The 24,000-nt window shown below is 41.5% G+C and overlaps 2 protein-coding genes across 5 annotated transcripts in view; one reads left to right on the forward strand and one right to left on the reverse strand.

Annotated features, from left to right (window-relative positions):
* tenm1 (teneurin transmembrane protein 1) overlaps positions 1 to 24,000 on the forward strand; it is a gene marked incomplete at its 5' end in the record, with an annotated part of 403,177 nt that overhangs the window by 73,895 nt on the left and 305,282 nt on the right.
* Positions 4,396 to 9,670, reverse strand: LOC311033523 (uncharacterized protein). Of its 4 annotated transcripts, none has more exons than XR_014599493.1 (8): positions 9,213 to 9,654; positions 7,259 to 7,317; positions 6,920 to 7,064; positions 6,507 to 6,702; positions 6,101 to 6,188; positions 5,638 to 5,754; positions 4,880 to 5,020; positions 4,396 to 4,468 (listed from the first exon to the last, which is right to left on the reverse strand). XR_014599493.1 is itself a non-coding variant. In XM_084041059.1 (8 exons), exons 4-7 carry the CDS (start codon positions 6,595 to 6,597, stop codon positions 4,880 to 4,882), a joined length of 354 nt encoding a protein of 117 aa, XP_083897185.1. In that variant the 5' UTR covers positions 6,598 to 6,702; positions 6,920 to 7,064; positions 7,259 to 7,317; positions 9,213 to 9,670; the 3' UTR covers positions 4,396 to 4,468. The 4 variants fall into 4 exon arrangements, 2 of the variants coding, with proteins under 2 accessions (XP_083897185.1, XP_083897186.1); XM_084041059.1 differs by having other exon boundaries at positions 4,880 to 5,022; positions 6,592 to 6,702; positions 9,213 to 9,670; XM_084041060.1 differs by having other exon boundaries at positions 4,440 to 4,468; positions 4,900 to 5,022; positions 6,592 to 6,702; positions 9,213 to 9,670.

The following is a 24,000-nucleotide window of genomic DNA, read 5'->3' on the forward strand; positions in this document are numbered from 1 at the left end:
CTCTCCGTCCACACGCGTCCGTCATCCCTCGCTCCCTCCAGGCCAATCGGCCTTTCATCTAGTCGTCTTTCCTCTCTCTTCATCCTTCTCTCTTCTCCTCCTCCTCCTCCTCCGTTCATCATTTCCATATCACAGGGACTCACCTGTGTGTCTGTCTCCACATTCTTTCATCAGCACTTCTCTTTGATTTCTTCACCCCTAAATCCTCTTAACCTCTCTCTACCTCTCTCTCTCTCTCTCTCTCTCTCTCTCTCTCTCTCTCTCTCTCTCTCTCTCTCTCTGTCTCCATATATGTATATATATATCTATCTCCCTCTCGCCCTGTCTTTCTCTATACCTCTCTCTCTCTCTCTCTCTCCCTCCCTCCCTATTTCTCTCTCCTCCTGAATGTCGCACCTGTATTTGCATTTCTATCCGTTCTCTCTTCCACCTAATCCTCCCTTTCTCGCTTCTCTTCTCCCCCAAGCCCTCCTTCTCTTCCTCCTTTTCCCCCTGCTGCGTGTGTGTGTGTGTGTGTGTGTGTGTGTGTGTGTGTGTGTGTGTGTGTGTGTGTGTGCGTGTGCGTGTGCGTGCGCGTGCGCGCGCATAGTGTGGCCCCACAGCCGATGATGGCTCTCATAAAGCCTCCCAGATGAGCCGATAGCTAATGGCTGTTGAATAATGCATGACATGGAAGGATTTAGAGAACCCAGTCTATTAGCCTGACCAAATACTCTGGGCTTTTATTAAAGACCAAACACTTACAATTACAAACTACATTAAAGCCAGGTCCTCTCTTACCTCCCCTTTCTCTGCATCTCTCTCTCTCTCTCTCTCTCTCTCTCTCTCTCTCTCTCTCTCTCTCTCTCTCTCTCTCTCTCTCTCTCTCTCTCTCTCTCTCTCTCTCTCGCTCACCTCTCTCGATCCCGTTTTCTTCTGAGAAAGCAGAATATTATCTTTTTTCCCCCCTTTTTAAGATTTTATAGCCTTGGAGCCAACTGACCCTTTTAGCAGAGGTCACTGATAGCCTTTTCTAGTTGTTGTGTCTTTTTTTTTCCACGTGTGTTGTGTTGGGGGGCGAGTGGCCCTTTTAGTCTCGTTGGCAGACCGGGAGAACGAGCCGCTGCCGGCGAGATGGAGGGCAGGAGGGGTTCACGTTCTCTCGACACAAAGGCTTTTATCATGAGAGACCCTTTGCTTATAATCCGTGAGACTCCCCTGACAATTGCCTGTATTTCACGTGTGCGTTCGTGTGTCTGTGTACTGTACGCGCTAGCGTGCAAATATATGCGTGCTTTAACCATGTGGAGTAAAGTAACTAAGTACATTTACTCAAGTACTGTACTTCAGTACAACTTTGAGGTACTTTCACTTTACTGGAGTATTTCCAATTTTCTATACTTGTACTTCTACTCCACCACATCTCAGAGGCAAATATTTTACTTTTACTCCACTACAATTATTTGAAAACTTTAGTTACTATACCCAGATAGCAAAATATGGGTGAATCAACGTTGAAAAATAGGCGGCCATAACGGTTGAATCAACGTTCGATCTCAACGTTGAAACTGTACTGAAATCGCAACCCTAATCTTTGTTGATTCAACGTTTGTGTTTCAACCACTAACTAACACTATATCAACGTTGATTCAACCATCATCCAAATGGTATTCTGCACGCTGATTTTATGTTGAATCAACGTTATGAATCAATATTGATTCAACCATCATCTAAATGGTATTCTGCATGCTGATTTTAGTTGATTTTATGTTGAATCAACGTTATGAATCAATATTGATTCAACCATCATCTAAATGGTAATCTGCATGCACATTTTAGTTGATTTAATGTTGAATCAACATTAGGAATCAACATTGATTCAACCATCATCTAAATGGTAATCTGCATGCACATTTTAGTTGATTTTATGTTGAATCAACATCAGGAATCGAACACTGATTTAATTTATAAATTGATTATACTGAATCATGTTAGGAATCAATATTGATCCTGATCATCCAACAACCTAATGGTAATCTGCATGTACATTTTAAATTATGTGTATGCTGATATACTGTAAGGCTACATCTTGTTCAAAATTACCTTACATTTCCCAAAATGTGAAAATATAAAAATAAAGACAGACAATATGATTTGAATCTTCACATTTATTGAACCAAGGCATTTAGACCTGCTTTGAACTGCTTTAAGCATTGTTTTTATGATTTAACAGATGAAATATATAACATATAGAAGATTGTAGATCTGCTATTTATGAAAGAAATTGTGAAAATGTCTGCAAGCATTTGGATATTTTGTAAGTGAATATATGCCACATGAGCACTTTACACCTATATAAAAATGCTATTTGAAAATAATTGATCTGCAAATTTAAATTACAAACCAAACCACCATTATTTACAAGCGATTCCACAAAAACAATACCCAACATGGCTTATAATGACCAAACGTGTACTAACTTTGCAGACTAAACCAACGGTCTGACAAAACACACTGACAAGTGCTCTAGTAATACAAATGGCGTAATTAATAAAGCCTAACGGGCCATCCACACCAAGCACTATATGTACACATTTTTAATTTATTTTATAGAATTTAGAGTAGCCAATGATTGTGAACCTCTTTTCGTCCACAAAGTCATTATGCTAATTAATTCCTCACACATTTCTGTGTTGCTACTGCAATTGTAGCCTAGTAGCCCCTCCATCCTTCTCCTCCTGTTCAACACAACTAAAGACGAACAGTATCTGTGTTGATGATGACAATATGAGTGATTTGCTGGAACTCTGGAAGACATGAGCAACTGCCCACTGAAATGATCATGTCTGCACTGTATTTAAACTAAATAATTCTACAACGATAGGATTGACAAAAGTGATATGCTTAGTGTGGACAGCCCCATTACAGTTTGAAAGAGTACATTATTTCACACATGAACAAGTGAACACTTGTCAATTTCAAAAAAGTGCCTTACTTTTACTTAATGGTATTACATTCAAAGTCTTAATAATTTGCAGCTCTAAAGTACTTAAAATGAATAAAAGTGGCTTCATTTAGAACTCCTATCACTTTACAACATTTTCTCATGCATGAGAAAAATAAAATGCATGCATTTTAGTCTACTGTCACAAAGGAGGGCTGAGGACAACCTGCCTACCAGTTATCCACTATACAATCTTTCTAAAATGACAGGAGGTTTTTAAGACTTTGCAGTTTGGGGGGTATTTTTTTCCTTTCCCAAGCCAAGCATCACTCTTTGAATAAAGTTCAATATGTTCTTCATATCATTAGGGTACTTCAAATTGAGTGCATACGTCAGGCTAGACAGCAGGCACGGTGCTTGAGGGAGGTTATGGAAATTATCCATCACAATACCTCCTTCAAGGATGATGGCTGTTGACACTGGCTGAAGGTCGACACCATCTGAGGGAGGTGAATCTTCACTGCTCACAGTCAGCAATCCGACCGATACCTCTGACCAGGCGTCTTCACTTTCGCTGTCACAATCCTGTACAGAACCAAACAAAAACAACATTACAACAGGGAAATGTAGACACTTCACACACATCTGCATTGAGAAGTTTTATCAACATTGGTTGGCCTACTGTTTTTGACAGTATATTACTCATGGTAAACAGCACAGTAAAATATGTATCTGAAAACATTTTAGGCTAGAAATAAGCAACTTGGTAACAAACATTCTGCATAGTGGCCATCTCTCTCTCCCTTGAGCAACGTGTGAGTGCAGGCTACAAACACTTACACTGCACACCATGTGAGTGAGATTCCACCGTGCTATAGCCTGAAGGGATTGAACCTTCTGATTGGTTTGCAAGGCCGTTTCAGACTGAAACTTCAAAATAAAATTAACGAAAATGTAATTTCACTGGACCTTTAAGGTGTAACTATGAGAACTTACCAAGACAGTGGTGTAGAAACTGCTGTGGTCATCTCCAAGCAGAAGAAGGAGGCTTCGGAGAACAAGCCTACCCAGCGCGGTCACGTCGGGTTTCTACAAGTGGATAATGAACAAATAAAGTTCAAGATCTGACCATCACAAGTTACAGTACAGTTACAGCATGAAACACCACAATATATGTTTGATGAACAGTTGCAGAGAACAGTTGCTGATTGGAGATGTGATTTAAAAATAGTACAATCCACAGCATTTAGTTATCAACAACGATCAATAGTTAGCAATACTTTAACACTCTGTAATACAGCCGGGAAGCATAAGTACTATTTGGGGTAATAGGTTGTACATAAACTTAGTCATGATAATTACAAATATAAGAAGCATGTTGTAGACTTACCCATCAATTTGCTGCACAATTCCGGATAATTTATCTCTAATGGCACCTTTCTTGGACTTTAAGATAGTGACCAATTGTGGTATATAGCGATCCAGAGCATCAAAGAAGTCTGTCTCTAGGTGTGTGGTGGCGATCCTGTTAAACTCAGCATAAGCCTACAACACAGCAAACCACAGAACAAAATACAGTGACTAAATACATTTGAAAAAGTGTGTAAATTAGGAAAACATTTGGTTAATTGTCATACAAATAATTATGATCAACAATGTAACCGTTTTGGCATTAAACATTGGACGAATTACATTTCGGTTCCGACTTTTAGGCTTTGTAAACAAAAAAGAAATGACTGACAATGACCGGGGCCAATAATACCATTATGTACTATGGCCAGAACAGGCCAGGCATTTAAAAATGTTGAAAAATAGTGAGAGTAGCCGACCTACATGTTCACAACACATCACTTTGCGAGATGTTGCGAGCTTGTAGATCTGCTATTTTCACTATTCTTCAATAGATAAATGTATACAGATGAACGCTTTTTCTCATAACTGTGATCAGACAATTACCTATATTAAAATTGGCTTACAGGAGATCCCCCATGCCACGCTCATGTCACCATGAGTCAGCCATAACAGGGCAGGGGTCTTCAACAGGGGGTCTGGGACTCCTAGGGGGTCTTCAGAGTTGCTACAGGGGGTCGGCCAAATCTCTGTGATAAGATCATTGTTTCTTTATACAAACCACTTGAACAATAGCATCCCTATTCTACGGACAACTTTAGCCGAAAATGGCCGATCTACAAGCTCACAACGCCTCGCAGCGCGAGGCGTTGCGAGCTTGTAGATCGGCTATTTTCGGCAAAGAGGGGAAAAAGAGCAGACCAAGTATTGACGGTTTAAGTCGTTAAATGTCTGACAATACACATTAACATGAATCCAACATCTATGAAAAGCTTTAATCTGCAACACAATTTTATGTAATATATAGTGGGGGTCCCTTCTTCATCTCTTTCTCAGTTAGGGGGTCCTTGGCCTGAAAAGGTTGAAGACCCTGATATAAGGAGTTCCAATTGCAGCTACGCCCAATTATGCAGTGTCTAACCTCAATGTGTCATCATGGAATCAGCAAACAAATTAGTCAGCTCCATATATACACCTCTTGTGTAATGGTCTCCATCACCTTACATCCTGGGTTCCAAACTGCATACAGCACCAGACATTCCTCTAAAGCATATTTTCATATGTCGCCCTGATAGTTCAATTGGACAGTTAATTCCCAACTAAACTTATGTTGCTCTGTTATTCGTGGGTAAAAAGGTGCTAACCTGTTCCCGGATGTCCTTGTAGACAGATGAAGATGGGCACAGTGCGTGTTGGCAGGAAGGTAGCTGAGGGGATTCTGGTCAGGGCCCAGGCTGACTCAAACTGCATGTGTTGTGCACCTATACAAACACAGAGGAGTGATTTTACACCAATGTCACATGGTCAGAATACAAGTTTTATCTGAACACCAAGTGCTCAGTCACAGGCTGACCCGGTCAGAGAATGCTTTTCATGTCAGCTGATAGAAAACCACCCAGATATCATTATGTGAAACCCCAAAGTTGTGCCGAGGGTAACCGCCTTGGGGTCTAAGCGCTCTGCCCTTCAGAATCTCTATGACCAGAGGACAGTGAAGAAAGCAGGAAAGAATCCAAGAGACCCAACTCATAACCTCAGCACCTGCTAAGAAACATAGTTACAGTTCATTATTGTTTATTTAACCATTATGTTAAATGAAACCCCCACCTGAAGTGTGCAGTTCTTCCTCTTGAGGAATCCCACAAATCAAATTCTCCACACCAGGTGGAGAGATTAGGAGATCGAAGGATTGGGTCTACACAGAAGAGAACATAACATTATATAAACAATTGTAAAATGAGAAAATTAAAATAAAATCACTTATGAGTCTACTTATAAGAGTGTATGCAAGCAGTAGGGTATTGTAGATAAGCTCTTTGATAAACACACCATTGTGTGACAACAGTTTGAGAAAAAAGGAGTGGACCAAGTAGAACCCTGTGGACTCCTGTCTACAAAGTATATATTGTAGGGTCTAGGTGGTTAAACATAAACTTGTAGTGCATTGCAGAGTATCAGTCAAATAGAGTATCATTCAAATAGGCAAAACTGCAATAGCAAAATAATGTATTACCATGCCAGGATTGTCTACAAGCCTAGGGAACTATACGCCAATATTTCCGGTAGGCCTTTAGTTCCATTGCTGCGAATCCACTTGCCTCCATGTAGAGATGTTTGATTCATGTAGTCCTCAACCTGGGACACTGGACACCTATTGACCTTCATCCATTCAACCATTTCAATAAGTTTTTCAGGAGGCACATCAGATTCTGTTGAATGATAAGTACAGATTCATTATAGCTGATTTCAAGTATTTGAGGTTCTGGCCTACTTGGAGTGTGTGAAAAGTCGCCAATCGGTCCAGCGGTGCCTGAGACTAGTTTTTAGAAGATGATGGACAGAAGAGTCATGGGACCGCAAATATAATCCCTTGCATCTGTCCAATCTAGCCTGGTGGGGATAATTAACATTGGTTATTAGTATTACCTGGTGTACTAGGGACGGTCTGTTCCTCTGGTTCTTGGTGGTGTGGTCGTTTCAGCCTTCTCATGCGCTTCCTGGTGTTCCTCAATCGCTCCTCCAGGAAGTCTGTAGCAGGTTTTTTTCCCCGGCCAGGTGTGTACCAAGCTGCCTGTAAAAGAGACAATTAGGTTCAGCTTAAATTTGCCTGGCGTAAACCATGAAGATGGTTACATGGGATTTTAAGGAGCAATCCAAAAATGTGCGTGTGACTGTGCACTAGGAAAAACTTTGAGCACATTTCTTTTAGGTGTGTGTGTGTGTATGGAGTGTTCTCCTTTTTGTGTTGATTGATTGATGACTTACATAGCCACTGCCAACTGTAGTACCATCCAAATTAAGGCAAGGGCTTTCTTGGTGACGGCCTGTTAAATAGATGGTAGAAGTTTGTCAAAGAACGATGAAATGAGACAGTAATCATTGTTACAAATATATGACGATTCAAATCCCTGAATTGAACACTGAATGGTTATGCGCTTTTTAAGTGCATTCGATTCTGTGTCATTTTTAGATTTGACCTAAAAAGCATTATTTTACACTTTGGCTACTCAAAAACAGCAGATATACAAGCTCATAGCGTGGCACCGAGTGCTGCGCTACGAGCTTGTAGATCTGTTATTTTAGAAAAATCTTGAAAATGTGTGCAAATCTTTGAATTTTTAACGAACATTTGTAACTCAAATCTTTGTTTCTGGGGGTCCCTAGAACAAAATATTTTGAGATGAGGGTCTGTGGCCAAATACATATACATTTTGGGGTCCTTGACATGAAAAAGTTTGAGAACCACTGACATAATAACACAAGTTAAAAACAAATAAATTTAGAAGACATTTTGTAGAATCGGCCTCAGGTCTTAATGGGTTAATTGAAGGTGTGTGATAACCAGTTCTTCTGATGAACTTGGCAAAGTGTTTCACAATGCATACTGATTAATGAACTCATGTTATACAAATGAAATCAGTGGTTCTCAAACATGTTCATGTCAAGGACCCCCTAATTAGTATGTACTTGGCTAAGGACTCAAGATTTACAAAAGTGTTTCAAAAATATTCCACAAATGTTGTTTATACTGTTTTTTAATAGCTGATCTACACCCTCACAACGCATCACCATGCACTGTGAGCTTGTGGATCTGCCATTTTCAAATAGGCACTTTATAGGGTTTAAGTGGTTAAACTGAGTTTCATGCTATATAATCTCATTTAGCTGGGAACCACATGGAAACCCCCCAATGACCCCTGAGGGTCCCTGGAGCCCACTTTGATGATAAACATTACCTGCTTTTGTTAGCTACTGTCTGCAAAACAAAACTTAAGTTAAAAAACGGATTACCAAATTTGTCTGCACACTAAAATCCTCAATGTTAATTTATTCTCCTTAAGGATACATTGGTACCATTTGTACTCTCTGTCTCTTAATTAAATTATTTTACTTTTTACTGTAGGTTAAAAACAAGATTCATATATAAAATAATAATTACAGTCAAAACAAATGTGGCCTCACCAAAGGGATATGTGGCCAACATTAGCTCTCTTTTAAGAGCTAATGTTACAACTAAAATCATATTTTAACGTTTTAGGATGCCTGGTCGCATTGTAACATCATACATTTATATTAAATGGTGCAAACACATTGCTTTCTATGTAAATGCGGTTGATAAACCGTTAGTCCTGAAACATGATCATATCATGACGTTTTCTACATTTACAACCCATACATAAACGTTCAGATTTCAAATATAAAGCACTTAGCCCAGGGCCAAGGATGTTACAATTTGAATCGGGAGGGTCTAAGTATCCGTACCTCCTGTATTGTTCAATAAAAGTAATTTTAATCCGATCGGTGGCCATTTTCTCCGAGTTTTCTGTATGCTTTAAACTACGCGACCGTCGGTTGGGAGGTGTATTACATTATACACATGCATTACAACTATGAGAAAATGGCCACCGATCGGATTAAAATATCTTTTATTCAACAATACGGAAGATGCGGGTACTTAGACACACCCGATTAAAATTGTAACATTCGTGGCCGTGGGGTAAGCACTTTATAGTTGAAGTATGAATATTTATGTTGATGTACGGGTTGAAAGTGCAAAAAACAGGTTGAAATTCCGGCTATGAGGCTCGTGAAAGGACGAGCGTCGTGTGAACCATGGCTAAAACTCGGTCGTGCACGGTTACATGAACGTGTTAGTTCATGTAACCGTGTACGACCGTGTTTGGATAACATTTTAATTCCATAAACTAATTAAACTTACCTGTTATCTAGTACAGTAAACACGAAAGCACCCCGGTTTGAAAAAGAAATCTCTCAGCCAACAGCCGTTTCCTCTGCCTTCCGGTGTGATTTCAAAACTAACAAGCTCCGCCTTCAGTGTTGCCATATCCGCTTATTATAAGCGACTTTGGGCTTCTTTTTCTGTGAAGTTTTTTGGGCTTGCTTCCTTACTGTCGTTTAAACCAGTGGTGGTTCTCAAACATTTTCATGTCAAGGACCCCCAGATTAATATGTAGGCTATTATCCAATCAACGGACCCCCATCTGAACACATGTTATGCCAGGGGGGACCCCCAATACAAGATTCGTATTAAAATGTTTCAAAAATATTCCTAATTTTTCACATTTTCTTCCAGATAAGAGTTTTGTTTTAAAATAGCAGATCTACAAGCTCACAGCGCGTCGCATCGCAACCCGTTGTGAGCTTGTAGATTGGCTATTTTCAATTAGTCATAGTTGCTTCTTTTGGGCTAATTTCCATAGACCTGGTTGCTTATTTCTATCGCAAAATCTGGCAACACTGTCCGCCTTGTGCATGAAGGATGTCTGCGGTTCTCAACCTGTGGGTCGAGACCCTGACAATTTAAGTAATCATTTTAATACCTTAGAAAATAAATGAAAACAAATCAAAGAAAAAGACTGTAATACAAGTAATCAACAAACTATACTATAAACTGGTCAAACATTGGCCAAATTGTCAAATAATATAAGAAAGAGAGAAAAAAAGAAAATAGCCGATCTGCAATAAGAAGTTATAGATTTTTGAAATAGTTCAAAGTTTAGCTTTTCTCACATTTTTCTAAAATATTTTGTTTTAATTAAAAAACATGTTTTCAGACTCAGAAGAGGACGCTGAATTGAATGGGCTAGGTTTTGATTTTGTATGACCCTTAAAAAGTGGCTTAAACAAGCGTTAAAGTTTCATAAACTTGAAGCTTTTTTCACAAACATATTATTATTATCATTATTTTATTTTGACCCTTCAACCCTCTTATTTAGATGATTTAGAGTTGAATGGTAGGTTAAACAATAGTCTAGAATTGTTTAATAAGAAGTTAAAGATTTTTGAAATAGTTCAAAGTCTAGCTTTTCTCACATTTTTTTAAAATATTTTATTTTTAAATTAAAAAAAACTTTTTCAGACTTAGAAAAGGACGCTGAATCGAATGGGATAGGTCTCGATTTTCTATGACCTTGGGAAATACAAAAGCTCACCAAAAAGATTGGACGTTGACTTTTGAATAAAAAACAGATTTTGTTGAGCACAAAATCTGGAACTAATCGCTCCAGATATTTTTTAAAAATCTAAAACTTCTCTCCATCCATATTGAGAGTAAGCCAGATTTTTTGGCACCAGCCTTGATTTTTTTAGACACTGATAAAGCTCAAAGTTCAGCGAAAAGACTGCAAAGGTCAACCCTCGTTACATTTTTAGAAATTGTATTTTTCTTCGATACTCTGGCTTTAGACTAATGTGATGACGCTGATTCCAAATATGTAAGTTATATTTTTCTCGGAAAACAGGAAGTGCCTCAAAAGGCCACTTTCTGGTTGGTTTTAGGGTGTTCCAGGCCCGTGATAACCCCGATATATTTTTTTTCCAAATCTACATGTAAAATAATGCTAAAATTTGAAATCATCAAACCCTCATATCAAATCATGATTTAATTATCCCTTAATTGGCTATGGTTACGGCTTCGCTATCTCGCTCAATATCTCGAATACGATAAGGACTTAGGGTCCACTTTTTGGATATGTTGTAGAGCTGGCTGAGACGCACGTGTGGATGTCTTGTTTGTCCCAGTACGGCACATTTTTTTTTCTGACTTTGTCCTTTGGTATGGTCTTAAGGTTTAAGACTCTATGTGCCTTCCGATAGTGTAGGAGGTCAACTTAGGAGTGTCGTACCGGGACAAACAAGACATCCACGTGTGCGTCTTGGCAAGCTGTACAACATATCCGAAAGGCGGATTCGAAAAACGTATCGTATCGAGATATATTGCTTTATTGCGCATATAATAACTTGACATTGGACCCTAGCCAATTAAGGAGAACGGTAAGGCCGTGTGTTAGGGGAGTTATATGTTCGCGTTCGGGGCGACGCGCTGACCCAGAATTTGGTGTCCAATTTAGTTTTTACTCCTTTCAAACAGTTTTTCACTATTGTCTCGGCCCCTAGGGTGCGCCGAAACAATCGGACAATGGATTATCGATCAGCTCTTCAGTCATTTTGGGGCATAAACAAGAAGATGAAGGATACAATTAATAATGATGATAATAACTGATAATGATGATGATGTTCAAGTTTCTGTAATGATTTTTTTCCCATGATGCATTGCAAAATACAGTTAAACATTGTAAAATGACAGAATAGTAAATTACTGTACATTTTTACTGTAGAAATTACAGAAATTTGTTACAGTGTATACTTTGCACAGTATTGTACCATATTACAATTAATACAGATCCCTATAATGATCCCCCTCATTATATGAATATAGGTCAAATATAGTGATAAAATATAGGTTATGTACCTTGTGTTTTCATGTGAGAAGTGACAAAAAGAAGGTATCAGAATGATTCACAAGTGGGAAAATGAATAAAGCAACCTCTGGGTTAAAAAATAACCCAGGCAGGCAATTGAAGCCCTAATAACCCCTTTGACCCATCAGTTTACAGTACCCAAATAACCCATAATTATGACCCAGCCAAATCAACCCAGCAATGTGTTTATAGAAATAACCCAGCATTTTTAAGAGTGTACTAAACACAGTGCAATTAAATGTTACTGATTCTGGGCAAGTAAACAAAGATGTCTTTACTTAATAACAATAAGTAAATTGTATTTTTTAGTACACGTTACTTGATTAAACCTAGTATTGTAACAAATGAGTAAAGCTAACTTATATTTATTTAAGTATAGATAGCTATTGGATTTTACAGTGTAGATTCAATATTGAATCAATGTTGGTATTTCAATAATTAAATGGGAGGAGGGGGGAGGGGGAGGAGGGGGTTGCCCCCCCTCCCCCCAACAAGAAAAAAAGAAAAGAAAACGGCAAACTGCATGGGTAAAACGTTGAATCAATGTTGTCATTTCAATCATTAAATGGGGGGAGGGGGGGTGTGAGGAGGGGTGTGCCTCCCCCCCTCCCCCCATCAAGAAAAAAGAAAAGAAAAAGGCAAACAGCATAGATTCAATGCTGATTCAATGTTGGCATTTCAATCATTGAATTTGCACCATAGATTCAACGCTGATTCAATGTTGGCATTTCAATCATTGAATTTGCACCATAGATAAAACGCTGATTCAATGTTGGCATTTCAATCATTGAATTTGCACCATAGATTAAACGCTGATTCAATGTTGGCATTTCAATCATTGAATTTGCACCATAGATAAAACGCTGATTCAATGTTGGCATCACAATCATTGAATTTGCACCATAGATTAAACGCTGATTCAATGTTGGCATTTCAATCATTGAATTTTGCACTGCAATACAACAGTGATTCAATGTTGAAAAACCATCAGTCTTCAATCGTAACCAAAAATCAACCCTAACCACTATAATAATGATGATGATGAATATGAATAACCATATTTTGCTATCTGGGTAGTTACTTTTATAAATGATTACATTATAAAACATGCACTAACCACTTTTTTTTATACCTAGGCTATTTGAAAACAGCCGATCTACAAGCTCACAACGCGTCGCGTTCCGCGTCACTATTATGTTTGCGCTAATGGGCGCTAACTGCCGTGAACGCGTGCAACGGTACTGCGCGTTCCATCGTTAGCTCGCGTGTGAGCGTGTTAGCCGGGCTAACCGCTGTGTATCTATCACCTTGCCTCCGCCGCTGGTAGAACCGCACACTTTGCCGTTTCTCCGTGATAGCATATTGACTCGCCTGCTAATGCTGATATTTCTATGCGTGGTTTCATCTGCATACTACAACGCTAGTGCATGTCTGCATAATCTTGACACATTTGCAGAGGTGGGTGTTATTTGCGCGCGGCGCGTGGATCAATGGTAACAAGGGGACCACGGCGCTGGCCTGTGTTTTTTTATATGCTCCCATCACGCGGGACGGGGTGATGCTAGTGTGCGTGTGTGTGTGTATTTGTTTGTGTGTGTGGTATCCAGGGACCTGACAGCCAGGCAGTAGACACACCATAAGGGGATGATGGATTGATGTCAGTCAGTTCAACAGTGAAAGTGTCAGGCTTTAAACCCCTCATCCGTTCCCCTTATCCACCGCTCAGATGCACGTTTTGTGTGTGTGTGTGTGTGTGTGTGTGTGTGTGTGTGTGTGTGTGTGTGTGTGTGTGTGTGTGTGTGTGTGTGTGAGAGGAAAGCCAGGCGATGATTATAGGTGTCTGATCCAGACATAAAGGAGAATATAAAGTTAAACAGGAAAAAAATTAAGATTTTTTTTTTAGCTTGTGTCTGCAACCATCTATCTCTCTATCTCTATCTCTGTCTATGTCTTTGTCTCTCTCTCTCTCTCTCTCTCTCTCTCTCTCTCTCTCTCTGTGTCTCTGTCTGTGTAATCCAGTCTGAAGTCCAGTCGACCCAGTAGACACAAGCTCTTCCTCAATAGAGTGCTATCTCTCTATGTATTTTGTCAAAGTGTCAAGGCTGTCCTGAATGCTGCCATCGCTCGCTGTTCAGCCGAGGATTCTCTGGGCTTTTATTTTTGATGTGCTTGTTTTGTTTTTTTGCTCCTTGTTTTTTTTTTCTCAAGTAACGATTTCCAGACATCCACGAATTCTCCAAACATTTGTATTTGGGTCTGTCTCTCTGGGTGTTTTCCATTGTGAGAACAAAGTTTTAGGCGGGAGGTGTGTGTGCGTGTGTGCGTGTGTGTGTGTGTGTGTCTGTGTGTGTGTGTGTGTGTGTGTGTGTGCGAGAGAGCGAGAGAGACAGAGTGAGACAGTGAGAGAACCTCAGCTGAATGTTTGAGTGCAGGAGGGTTACTTAAGGTCCAGCTCTCATCCAACCAACTACTTCAGTTCCCATAAGAGACAAAATGAAAGTCTGGCTTCAGGGAAATAATACTGTGGCTGAAAAACAACAGTATAAATATCATACACACGCTCTGTGTGTGTGTGTGTGTGTGTGTGTGTGTGTGTGTGTGTGTGTGTGTGTGTGTGTGTGTGTGTGTGTGTGTGTGTGTGTGTGTGTGTGTGTGTGTGTGTGTGTGTGTGTGTGTGTGTGTGTGTGAGCCTTCTGTGTCCAGCGTCTTGTGTTTGCTCGTGTATTCGACGGGGTCATAAATAAATGATTCAGGTGTTTGTGTGAGTGCTCGTGTGTGTGTGTGAGCGCTCGTGTGTGTGTGTGTGTGTGTGTGTGTGTGTGTGTGTGTGTGTGTGTGTGTGTGTGTGCGCGTGCACGGCACACATGCAGTGCAACATTGCATACTGTAGGTACGCAGTGAGACAGCAGAGGTCTGCAGTGTGTTGTCTTAGTTAATAGTATTCCACGTCTGCACACAGTGCAGAGGGCAAGCACGCTTTGATATGGGGCATCTGTTCCTGTATTTGTTAAGGTCCTCATGTTTGTGTGTGTGTGTGTGTGTGAGAGAGAGAGAGAGAGAGAGGTTGGCGGAGCAGAGCAGAGTTGTGGGTCCAGCATGTGCGTTTGCGACGGGATGATAGGTGCGTTCACCGAGCCGGAACGGTGAGGGCGATCGTCGCCCATGGCAGCGTGGCGCCTGCAGTGTCATTGGCCCATGTTAACCATTTAAGACCTGAGGCGATTCTTTAAAAAAAATCTAAATCTCAACAGTTTTTTGAAAAAAATCTGGAAAATATTTTTTCGAGATTTTTCAAAAATAGCAGATACAAGCTCGTAGCGCGGCACTCGGTGCCGCGCTACGAGCTTGTATATCTGCTATTTTTGAATAGCCAAAGACATCTAAAGTGACACAGATGCGTTCCAGGTATCAATGGGTTAATGTTGACCCACGGGGCTTCGGCTGGGTTCACCTCATTGACCGCAGGACCGCCACCTGTCTACACCCCAGGTGGCGTCCAAGACACATCTCTCTCTTTCTCTCTTCTCTCTCTCTCTCTCGCCCCTTCCCCACCCCTTGCATCATCTATTATAAATGCCTGAATGAATACCAATCAGCTCCTCTTCCTCGCGTCTTCGTGGACCCGTGTCCCATGTGCTTCCTCGGCTCCGTCTCGCCGGGGACGTTACTATGCATAATGTAGCCTATAATGGGGCTCCCTCGGGGGGCCAGGATGCCCGGTCAGGAGAAGGCAGGGAGATGTGTTAATTAGACTCATTTACCCGCAGTAGCCAGCCAAGAGTCCAAGACCCCGTTCACCGGTTTGACCCAGTTCTCCTTGTGAAGAGGCTCGGTCGCTGAATGTCGAGGACGTTTCAGGAGGTATCATGGGAACGACTGTTCCGAGTCAAGAGCAAAAGGTTGGGGGGAAGAGGAGGGAGGGGGGAGGGGGGGGGGGGGAGGATTGTAGGAAGATGTAAAACGGGAATGGGAATTATTGAGTGGAACCGGCTCAGTATGGAAAATGGTGTCTCTGATGCTCCGTCGCGGAGACAACGGGAGCTTATATGGCTCCACTGATTTATGGCCGCTGTGGGGAATTGAGTGCTTCATAAAGATTTGCCGTTGGGCTGAGATGGAGTAATCACAGGAGTGATCTGACTTTGGTGGATTACAACTCCGGGTCCCAGTTGTAAAGTCGTGTTACAACGCTTCGACTTTCGTCCATCCTTCCGACAAAAAAAAACAAAAAAACAGAAAATGTGAGAGTTGAGGAGAGCCTGGGCTCCGGCCCTCTCTGTCAAGGTCATATGGATTAGAAATGATTGGGTTTCCAATGCACCACTGGGGAGTCCTATACATGATGAATCATCACTCTGGTCCAAATCGACACCAATTAAGACGGGCTGTTTATTCCATGGTGGTTCACTGTGGATGGAAACAGACATTTTCACCTCCTCTAACAACACTGTGGCATTTTCAGGGATTAGCGAAGTGTGTGTGTGTGTGTGTGTGTGTGTGTGTGTGTGTGTGTGTGTGCGCGTGTGTGTGTGTGTGTGTGTGTGTGTGTGTGTGTGTGTGTGTGTGTGTGTGTGTGTGTGTGTGTGTGTGTGTGTGTGTGTGTGTGTGCGCGCGCACTCGCGTGTGTGCGTACATGCACCTTTACTCTTAGTCTGTGCTTGACAGTGTGTGTGTGTGTGTGTGTGTGTGTGTGTGTGGGGGGTGTGTACTCTTGTGCTCTTGGGTTTGCATGCACATGCGCAGTAGGATGCAAATTTGGTTCATGGCTGCCTGCAAATTCACATTTTGGCGTGCAGCCGTGCATGATGCCGGTGTGTGTGTTTGTGTGTGTGTGTGTGTGTGTGTGTGTGTGTGTGTGTGTGCGCGCGTGCGCGTGCCGTGTTCCCCTGCTCTGTTTGTGCTTGTGCCTCGTGTCTGTAAGGCAGTCTATGTGAGTGCTGGGCTGGGGAGCCCAGTGTTGAAACCAGTGAATTCATTTGCATTCATTTCACCGCCTGTCTCTCCTCGGAGCGCGCTCTAATTACTAGCAGCTCAGCCCGTGCTACGACGCTGCATTTACTCTCTCTCTCTCTCTCACCCCCTGTGTCTCGACGAGTGTGTGTCTCTCTCTCTGTCTCCTTGTCTTTCTCTCTCTCTGTCTCTCTCTCTCTCTGTCGGTCTCTCTTCCTTCTCTCTCTCTCAGTATAACCCATTGAGACCTGGAACTGTCTCATTTTTAGATTTGAGCTAAAAAGCATTATTTTACACTTCGGGCTATTCAAAAATAGCAGATCTACAAGCTCGTAGCGCGGCACCGAGTGCCGCGCTATGAGCTTGTAGATCTGCTATTTTTGAAAAATCGTGAAAATGTGTGCAAATCTTTGAATATATATATTTTTAAAGCGAACATTTTTAACTCAAATCTTTGCTTCTGGGGGGTCCCTGGAACAACATATTTTGATGGGGGTCCGCGGCCAAATACATATAATTTTGGGGGTCCTTCACATGAAAAAGATTGAGAACCACTGATACAGAAACATACGTTTTTCAGAATACTGTTGAGATTTAGGAGACGTGTAGAATCGGCTTCAGGTCTCAATGGGATAATGGTGGTGTGCTGGTGGTTGCGTTGCTGTATTGCACGCTGTTCCGGCAGCTTTGATAACAACTCTGCTATGGATTTTTTTCTTCACATTGTTTTTTTTGCTGTCAAGCTCAGGCGTTTCCCTGTGTTTCAGTCCTGGAGCTAGGGGAGATGGGTGTGTGTGCGCACGTTCGAGCGTGTGTGTGTGTGTGTGTGTGTGTGTGTGTGTGAGAGCATACTGTATACTGTATGTGCAATTGTGCATGTATCAATATGCATGTGTGAGAGAAAAAAAGGATCTGAGTTACAATGATGATGAGAGAGAGTGCTTTGTGAATATGAGAGAGGAAAACGCAGGGTTTTTGTGTTTGTGATTGTATCGCGCTGGGAGGTGTGTGTGTGTGTGTGTGTGTGTGTGTGTGTGTGTGTGTGTGTGTGTGTGTGTGTGTGTGTGTGTGTGTGTGTGTGTGTGTGTGTGTGTGTGTGTGTGTGTGTGTGTGTGTGTGTGTGTGTGTGTGTGTGTGTGTGTGTGTGTGTGTGTGTGTGTGAGAAAAGAGACGGACACATAGAGAGAGAGACAGAGAATAATAAGCCCTGTAAAACATGCATGTGGGTGTGAACTAGCCTGCTGTAGCATTTCTTCTCCTCACTGCTGCAGAATCCTACTGTACTCGGCACGCTCCTCAATGTTGTCATGACACTCGCCATATACATGCTCATGATGCACATGTACGCACAGAAAAATGAAGGTGCCAACTGAAACCAAAAAAGAAAAGTTTTTTTCAGAGTGATGCCATAGAAGAAGCATTTTTTGGTACCAGAAAGAACCTTTCAGACCATTTATTTGAATGGTTCTATAAAGAACCCAAAACACCTTAAACCGTATAAACTTCATCAACCGGCTGAAATGTGTTTGTCAAAAAAAAAAACAAGCTCACATATCTGCTATTTTCGATGAACGTCTGCCTATTAAGACATGGGTTAACCCATTTTGGGCGGGAACCCCTATTTGTAACTATACCTTTCAGGGCGGGAATCGCTTTCGGGGTTCTTGTTGCTATGTACAGTGTATAGCAACATACATTTGTTGTAATTTTTTAATAAATATTTTAACTTTTCCAGAAAACCTAGGTCAGGATTTAGAAGGCGTTTTTTTATAATCGGCCTCAGGTCTGAATGGGTTAAGAGTTCAAAGGTTTAAGAACAAAAAAGGTACCCTAGAACTAGATGAGGAACACGAAGAACCATTCACTAGATCAAATGGTTCTTTAGTAGTCGATGGTTCTTTGCGGAACCATATAGCCTTTTAAAAGACCTGGAACGCATCTGTGTCACTTTAGATTTCTTTGGCTATTCAAAAATAGCAGATATACAAGCTCATAGCGCGGCACCGAGTGCCGCGCTATGAGCTTGTAGATCTGCTATTTTTGAATAATCTTGATTTTTTTTTTTTTTTTTTCAAAAAACTGTTAGGATTTTTAGATTATTATTTTTTTAATCGGCCTCAGGTCTTAATCGGTTAAAGAAACATTTAAGAACCATTAACACATTACTGTGTGTATACAGTACACGTGTGCTTGTGGAGATTTGCACTCACATTCACACGCACGCACGCCTGCACGCACACACACACACACGCACACACGCACACGCACAGTTGGTGGCAGGTGGCAGTGACAGGGCACCCTGCAGCAGTGACAAGGTCACAGAGTATGAGGCCATGCAGAGCGTGGGGTTCTCAGGAGAGACGAGCTGAGCTCAGCGCTACCACGCTTCCACCCGGGCTGCGTTCATGGCTACAACTCTGCAGAACAGACACACCTCGTTAACATCCACGGAGTTTTCGATCCGGGGGTCGCTTACCGCGCGCAACGCATCGGGCAATTAATTGCACGCTTTTAACCACTTAAGCCCTGTGCGTGTGTATATATATACTGTACTTCTTCTCATGACGAATAGCGAAAATAGCCGAAGTTCAAGGTCACAACACGCGACGCCTTGTACACCTGCTGTTTTAAATACTTTTTTTAAATATCTTTTTTTCTTTCAATTTTTTTTTTAATTTGATTCAATTTGCTATAATGTTCACCTATATTCATATGCCCAGAATGGGGACACCAGGTAGAACGTGGTTAAGCAAGAGCATTTAGAATAGCGGCTGGGACTGAAGCGGGTCACTCTGGTCGAGGGTGTAATTTGGAGAGCAAGGCACCCAGCTGTGAGGTGTTTGAGTGATGGTGCAGGAGCGCGACACACCAGCCTCTGTGCCCCCCCCCCCCCCAGGGAAATGCTACTTTGAGAATCACCTGCAGCCTAAACATGATTGCAGAGTCGCTCTGGAGTTGTGTTTGTGAGTTTGTGGGTACAAAGTAAAGCGATTACATGAATGTTCGTGAATGCGTGCGTGCCCAATACACGAACGAACGCATGCACGCATGCACGCGCACACACACACACTGACGCACACATCCAAAGTGAGTCATGCAGCATGAAGAAGTCAGATGATGCATAGCTGTTAATTATCAGGTTCTGTTTGAGAATCGACTGGATTCCGCTGTACGTACTTGGAAAATCTCTGAGAGCACTTGCTTTCTTCATTCGTCCCCCCCCCCCCCCCCCCCCTACCTTTAATTGGGCAACATGATTATGGCACTTTGTTAAATGGAGGAGCCACTGTTTTTATCGCAGGTCTGTGGGGAGAAATCAATGATCGTTTTACCCCGGACTGCAGTCTCACACTATAGCTTGTTCTTGTTTTTTAACATCGTCAGAGACGGTCGCTTTTAGGGTCTGTCTCTAATGTTTTGGCATTGTCATCTTCTTTCACCGTCGTTATACTGTAATAACACTCCTCCCCTCAGTCAGTAATGCATACTCTCTATCAATGTTACGCCGCAGTCTGAAAAGTCACCTCTCCAGACTCCACTATCACTTCTTGTTGCCTAATTTTTGAAAGATGCCATGCAGATTCATCTTACTTGTTCACATCTAAATAACATATCATGTTATCTAGATAGATGCGTACTGTTTGCTTGACCGCAGGTGCTAAGAATATATTTTGATAGCATGTTGTTTAGACAAATAGTTTGATGTTTACCTGGTATCATAGTTACTAGTGCACAGGTACATCTTTAACAGGCATTGATATACAAGCTAACCAAAACAGGGCACATTGCTGCTATTTGAAGTACAACAATGTTACTTTTAAGCTATGTTGATTGAGTATTGCATTTGCCAATATGTACACGTTGCTTTGTTTGTTAGATATTAATTAATTAATTAATTAATTAATTTAGTAGCACCAGTAAAAAAAATAAAAGAATAATTATATTTGGACAATAATTGAAGATAGCTGCATCTCCAATTTTCCTTTGGGTAGGTTATCATATCTAGCAAGCCTGCAGTAGAGGATCTAAGGGCTTGTTAAGGAACGTAAAATGACAAAGTGATGCCGGCTGGCATTGAGAGCTTTATAAACAAGTGGAAGCCATAGGGAGTCAGTGTAGCTAAATACTGGAGTGATGTTCTCTCTTTTTTGTTGTTTTTAGCAGTCTAGCAGCAGAGTTATGAATAAGCTCTAAACTTAAAAACAAAAACTAAAATACTTTTTAGGAAGACCCATACAAAGTGCACTCTGGTAGTCGTTTTTTCAGCATCTTGCTGAGTTAAGAATTGTCATACTTTGGCAACATTTCTGTTTTGCCCACTTTATTTGTATGAGACTTAAAACTCAAATCAGAGTCTAAAATAACATCTACAGTAGGCTTCTGGTTTGATCAAGGGAGTCAGGTAGCCAATCTTTAAAGAGCTTGTCCCTTTGTGCTGTGGGGCCAACATGCAGTACAAGAGTTTGGTTTGGTCCTCATTTAATTTGATGAAGCTATTAGTCATCCATTTATTGATTGCAGACAGTCAGGGAGCTTAAGGCTTCTGCATCATTTGGTTCAACAGATACTGTATGCACACTTGTGTATCATCAGCATAGCTCTAGAAATTACATTCCCTAATGCAGTGGTTCTCAAACTTTTTCATGTCAAGGACCCCCATATTTACACGTATTAGTGTCTGTGCCCCATTTGAAAAGATATGCCAGGGACCCCCATAAGAGAAGATCTTTTAAGGCTCTAGCAGTGATTCTCAACCATTTTGATTCAAGGACCCCCAGTTTGACATGCATTAGGCTACGGACCCCCATTTAATGGCATTTCTATCTCTGGGACCCCAAATTATATTGTAAAATAAATGTTAATTTAACTCTGAGAGTGTACAAATGGAACCAAATGGACCAGTTAGGGTCCATTTGGTTCCATTTGTACACTCTCAGACTTACAGACCCATAAGGGTCCATTTGGTTCCTAACTATCCATCATTTAGCTGGGGACCCCCTGGAACTCCCTCAAGGACCCCTGGGGGTCCCCGGACCCCACTTTGAGAACCAATGCCCTATTGACTTCACCTAGCGATACCTAGCCATGCAGCATATACAGTAGATCCCTTATCAGACAACATCACACTGATAACAGTAAATATACAGTACGCGCACAGGCCGGCTGCAGTAGAACCCGACTGCTCTGTAATGGAAAAGTCACAGCACTCACGAGTGAAAATGCATTCCATCAAACTTTAGCCTGCACTTTTCCTTCCAGTGCGGAGGAAGAAGGCTTTGGATGTTTACTGTAATCGCTCCTTGAAATATACTGTATACTCCTTGGTTTGTGGACGCACAGAGGCAGCACTCCACAGCACGCGACGCGACTGCTCACCCAGGTGGGAATGGCTCTCCCTGCCCCGCCTCACCAGCCTCACACACGGGACATTGAACGAACCAAAACAAATCTGTTGGGAATTGATTACATGCAAGCGGCACGTGCCTCTCAATGTTAGTAATATCTGAAGAACGGATTCTGCTCTCCGCTTGAATCTGTGGGGGGGGGGGGGTTCGTCATAACGTGTACGCACTGGCCTACACGTGGGCGTGCCTTCAGATCAGGAAGCAGGCCGCGCTGCAGGCCGCGCTTTACCCAAACAAATGTAGTGGGCGGGATTTACTGTCTGTGCTCTCGCTTCCCACTGAAAACAAACCGAAACTCATTTAACAATAGTGTCCTCGGAGCAGACAAAACCACAGAAAGATATTCACATTTTAACTTGCTCTTTCATCATAGAAACAAGTGGGCTTATAACCAAAACGATCCATGTTCTCTGGGAGAAGTGGTGTAAGTGTTCCGTGTAGAAATATTGTTAGTGGGAATGAAAACATAAGCGCACCACCGGAATTGCAGCGCTGAGGGTAGACAAAAAACCCCGGTTTCCTTGCGCACGGGTGCTACGTTGAGCTCCTCCCAGAGCCAAGTGAAAGAGTAAAATACAGCAGAGGGCGCTGTTTTTCCTTTTTATTTGGCGATGGGTTCCCAGATTGCAATGTTAGTAAACAGGGCCAAAGCAGCTCCCTTGTTCAACACCAAAAGTTGTCATATTTCTTCTGGACACGTTCTCCCAAGATTAATGCCGATTTCGGTTTAGAACACATTCTGAGAGGCCAAACCAGCTTTCAAAGCAATCTATGAGCATTTTATGGTCAATTGTATCAAATGCTTTTGCTTAAATCAAGAAGAACCAGAACAGATACAGTTATTAGTCTCAGATCACTATCTTAGAGAGCAGTTTCTGTGATAGGATTAGTTCTAAAACCTCACTGAATTCTCTAGGAGACTGTTCTCATTTAGAAAGTTGTTTGTTTGGTTCAAAACAACTTTTTCAAGTATATTGCTTAGAAAGTGGAGGTTTGATATGTGTCTGTAATTGCGCAGAACTCCACAATCTAAATTAGGTTTCACGGCAGCACTTTTGAAGGCATCAGGACAAAACTCTCTTTGAGCATAATATTTGTGTCTGTCAAAAGGATAAAACAAAATACCATGATAGCTTATTTCCATTCCATCCTGCAAATCCATCCATCCATCCTTTGAGTGCAAATGTGTGTGTAAACTGAGCGCCATGTGTTTTGGGGGGTGGTTACCAGAGACATACAGGACAATGAAATCAATAATTCAATTTTAACTAAAACAACAAAAACATACCATGGGAACTGTAAATGGAAACTGATACACTTATCTGATGGTTATAAGTAGGTCCTTAATCCATCCTGTGTACTATTTATGATCGTGTTAATACTGAAGACCATCTCAATACCAATAGCTAAGACAGCAAATGAAAGCTGTTATAACGATTTCAGCTCTGATGGTTGTTATTTTATTGTCAAAAGACTGTGTGAAATGGGAAGAGACTTGGCTATGGAGGCAGGGACAGGGAATAACAATGTTATCAATAGATGAAAACAAAGTGTTCCAAAATTGCTGTTATTTTCTGAGATGAGTTTAGAAAAATGTGCCCTCCTGGCAGTGTGTACAGTGTTATTAAAGGTAACTATGTATTCTTTGTACTACTTGTAATTCTACGTGGACCTCCAGTGTAGTGTTTTCTCCTTTCAGCTGCTCTGCAAGACCTCTTCAACACATGGATAGTGCTGTCTATCCATGACAATACTTTTTCACATGAGTGGTGCCACCTTATTTAGGGCATTTTTAAATTTTTGGTTCAGGGCGTCAACAATGTAGTCTAGCAAGCAGCTCGTATTAACTACATGGATCAAAAGAATTTAC

This window comes from Gymnoscopelus microlampas (assembly GCF_963454915.1).
Source record: "Gymnoscopelus microlampas genome assembly, chromosome: 18".
NCBI lineage: Eukaryota > Metazoa > Chordata > Actinopteri > Myctophiformes > Myctophidae > Gymnoscopelus > Gymnoscopelus microlampas.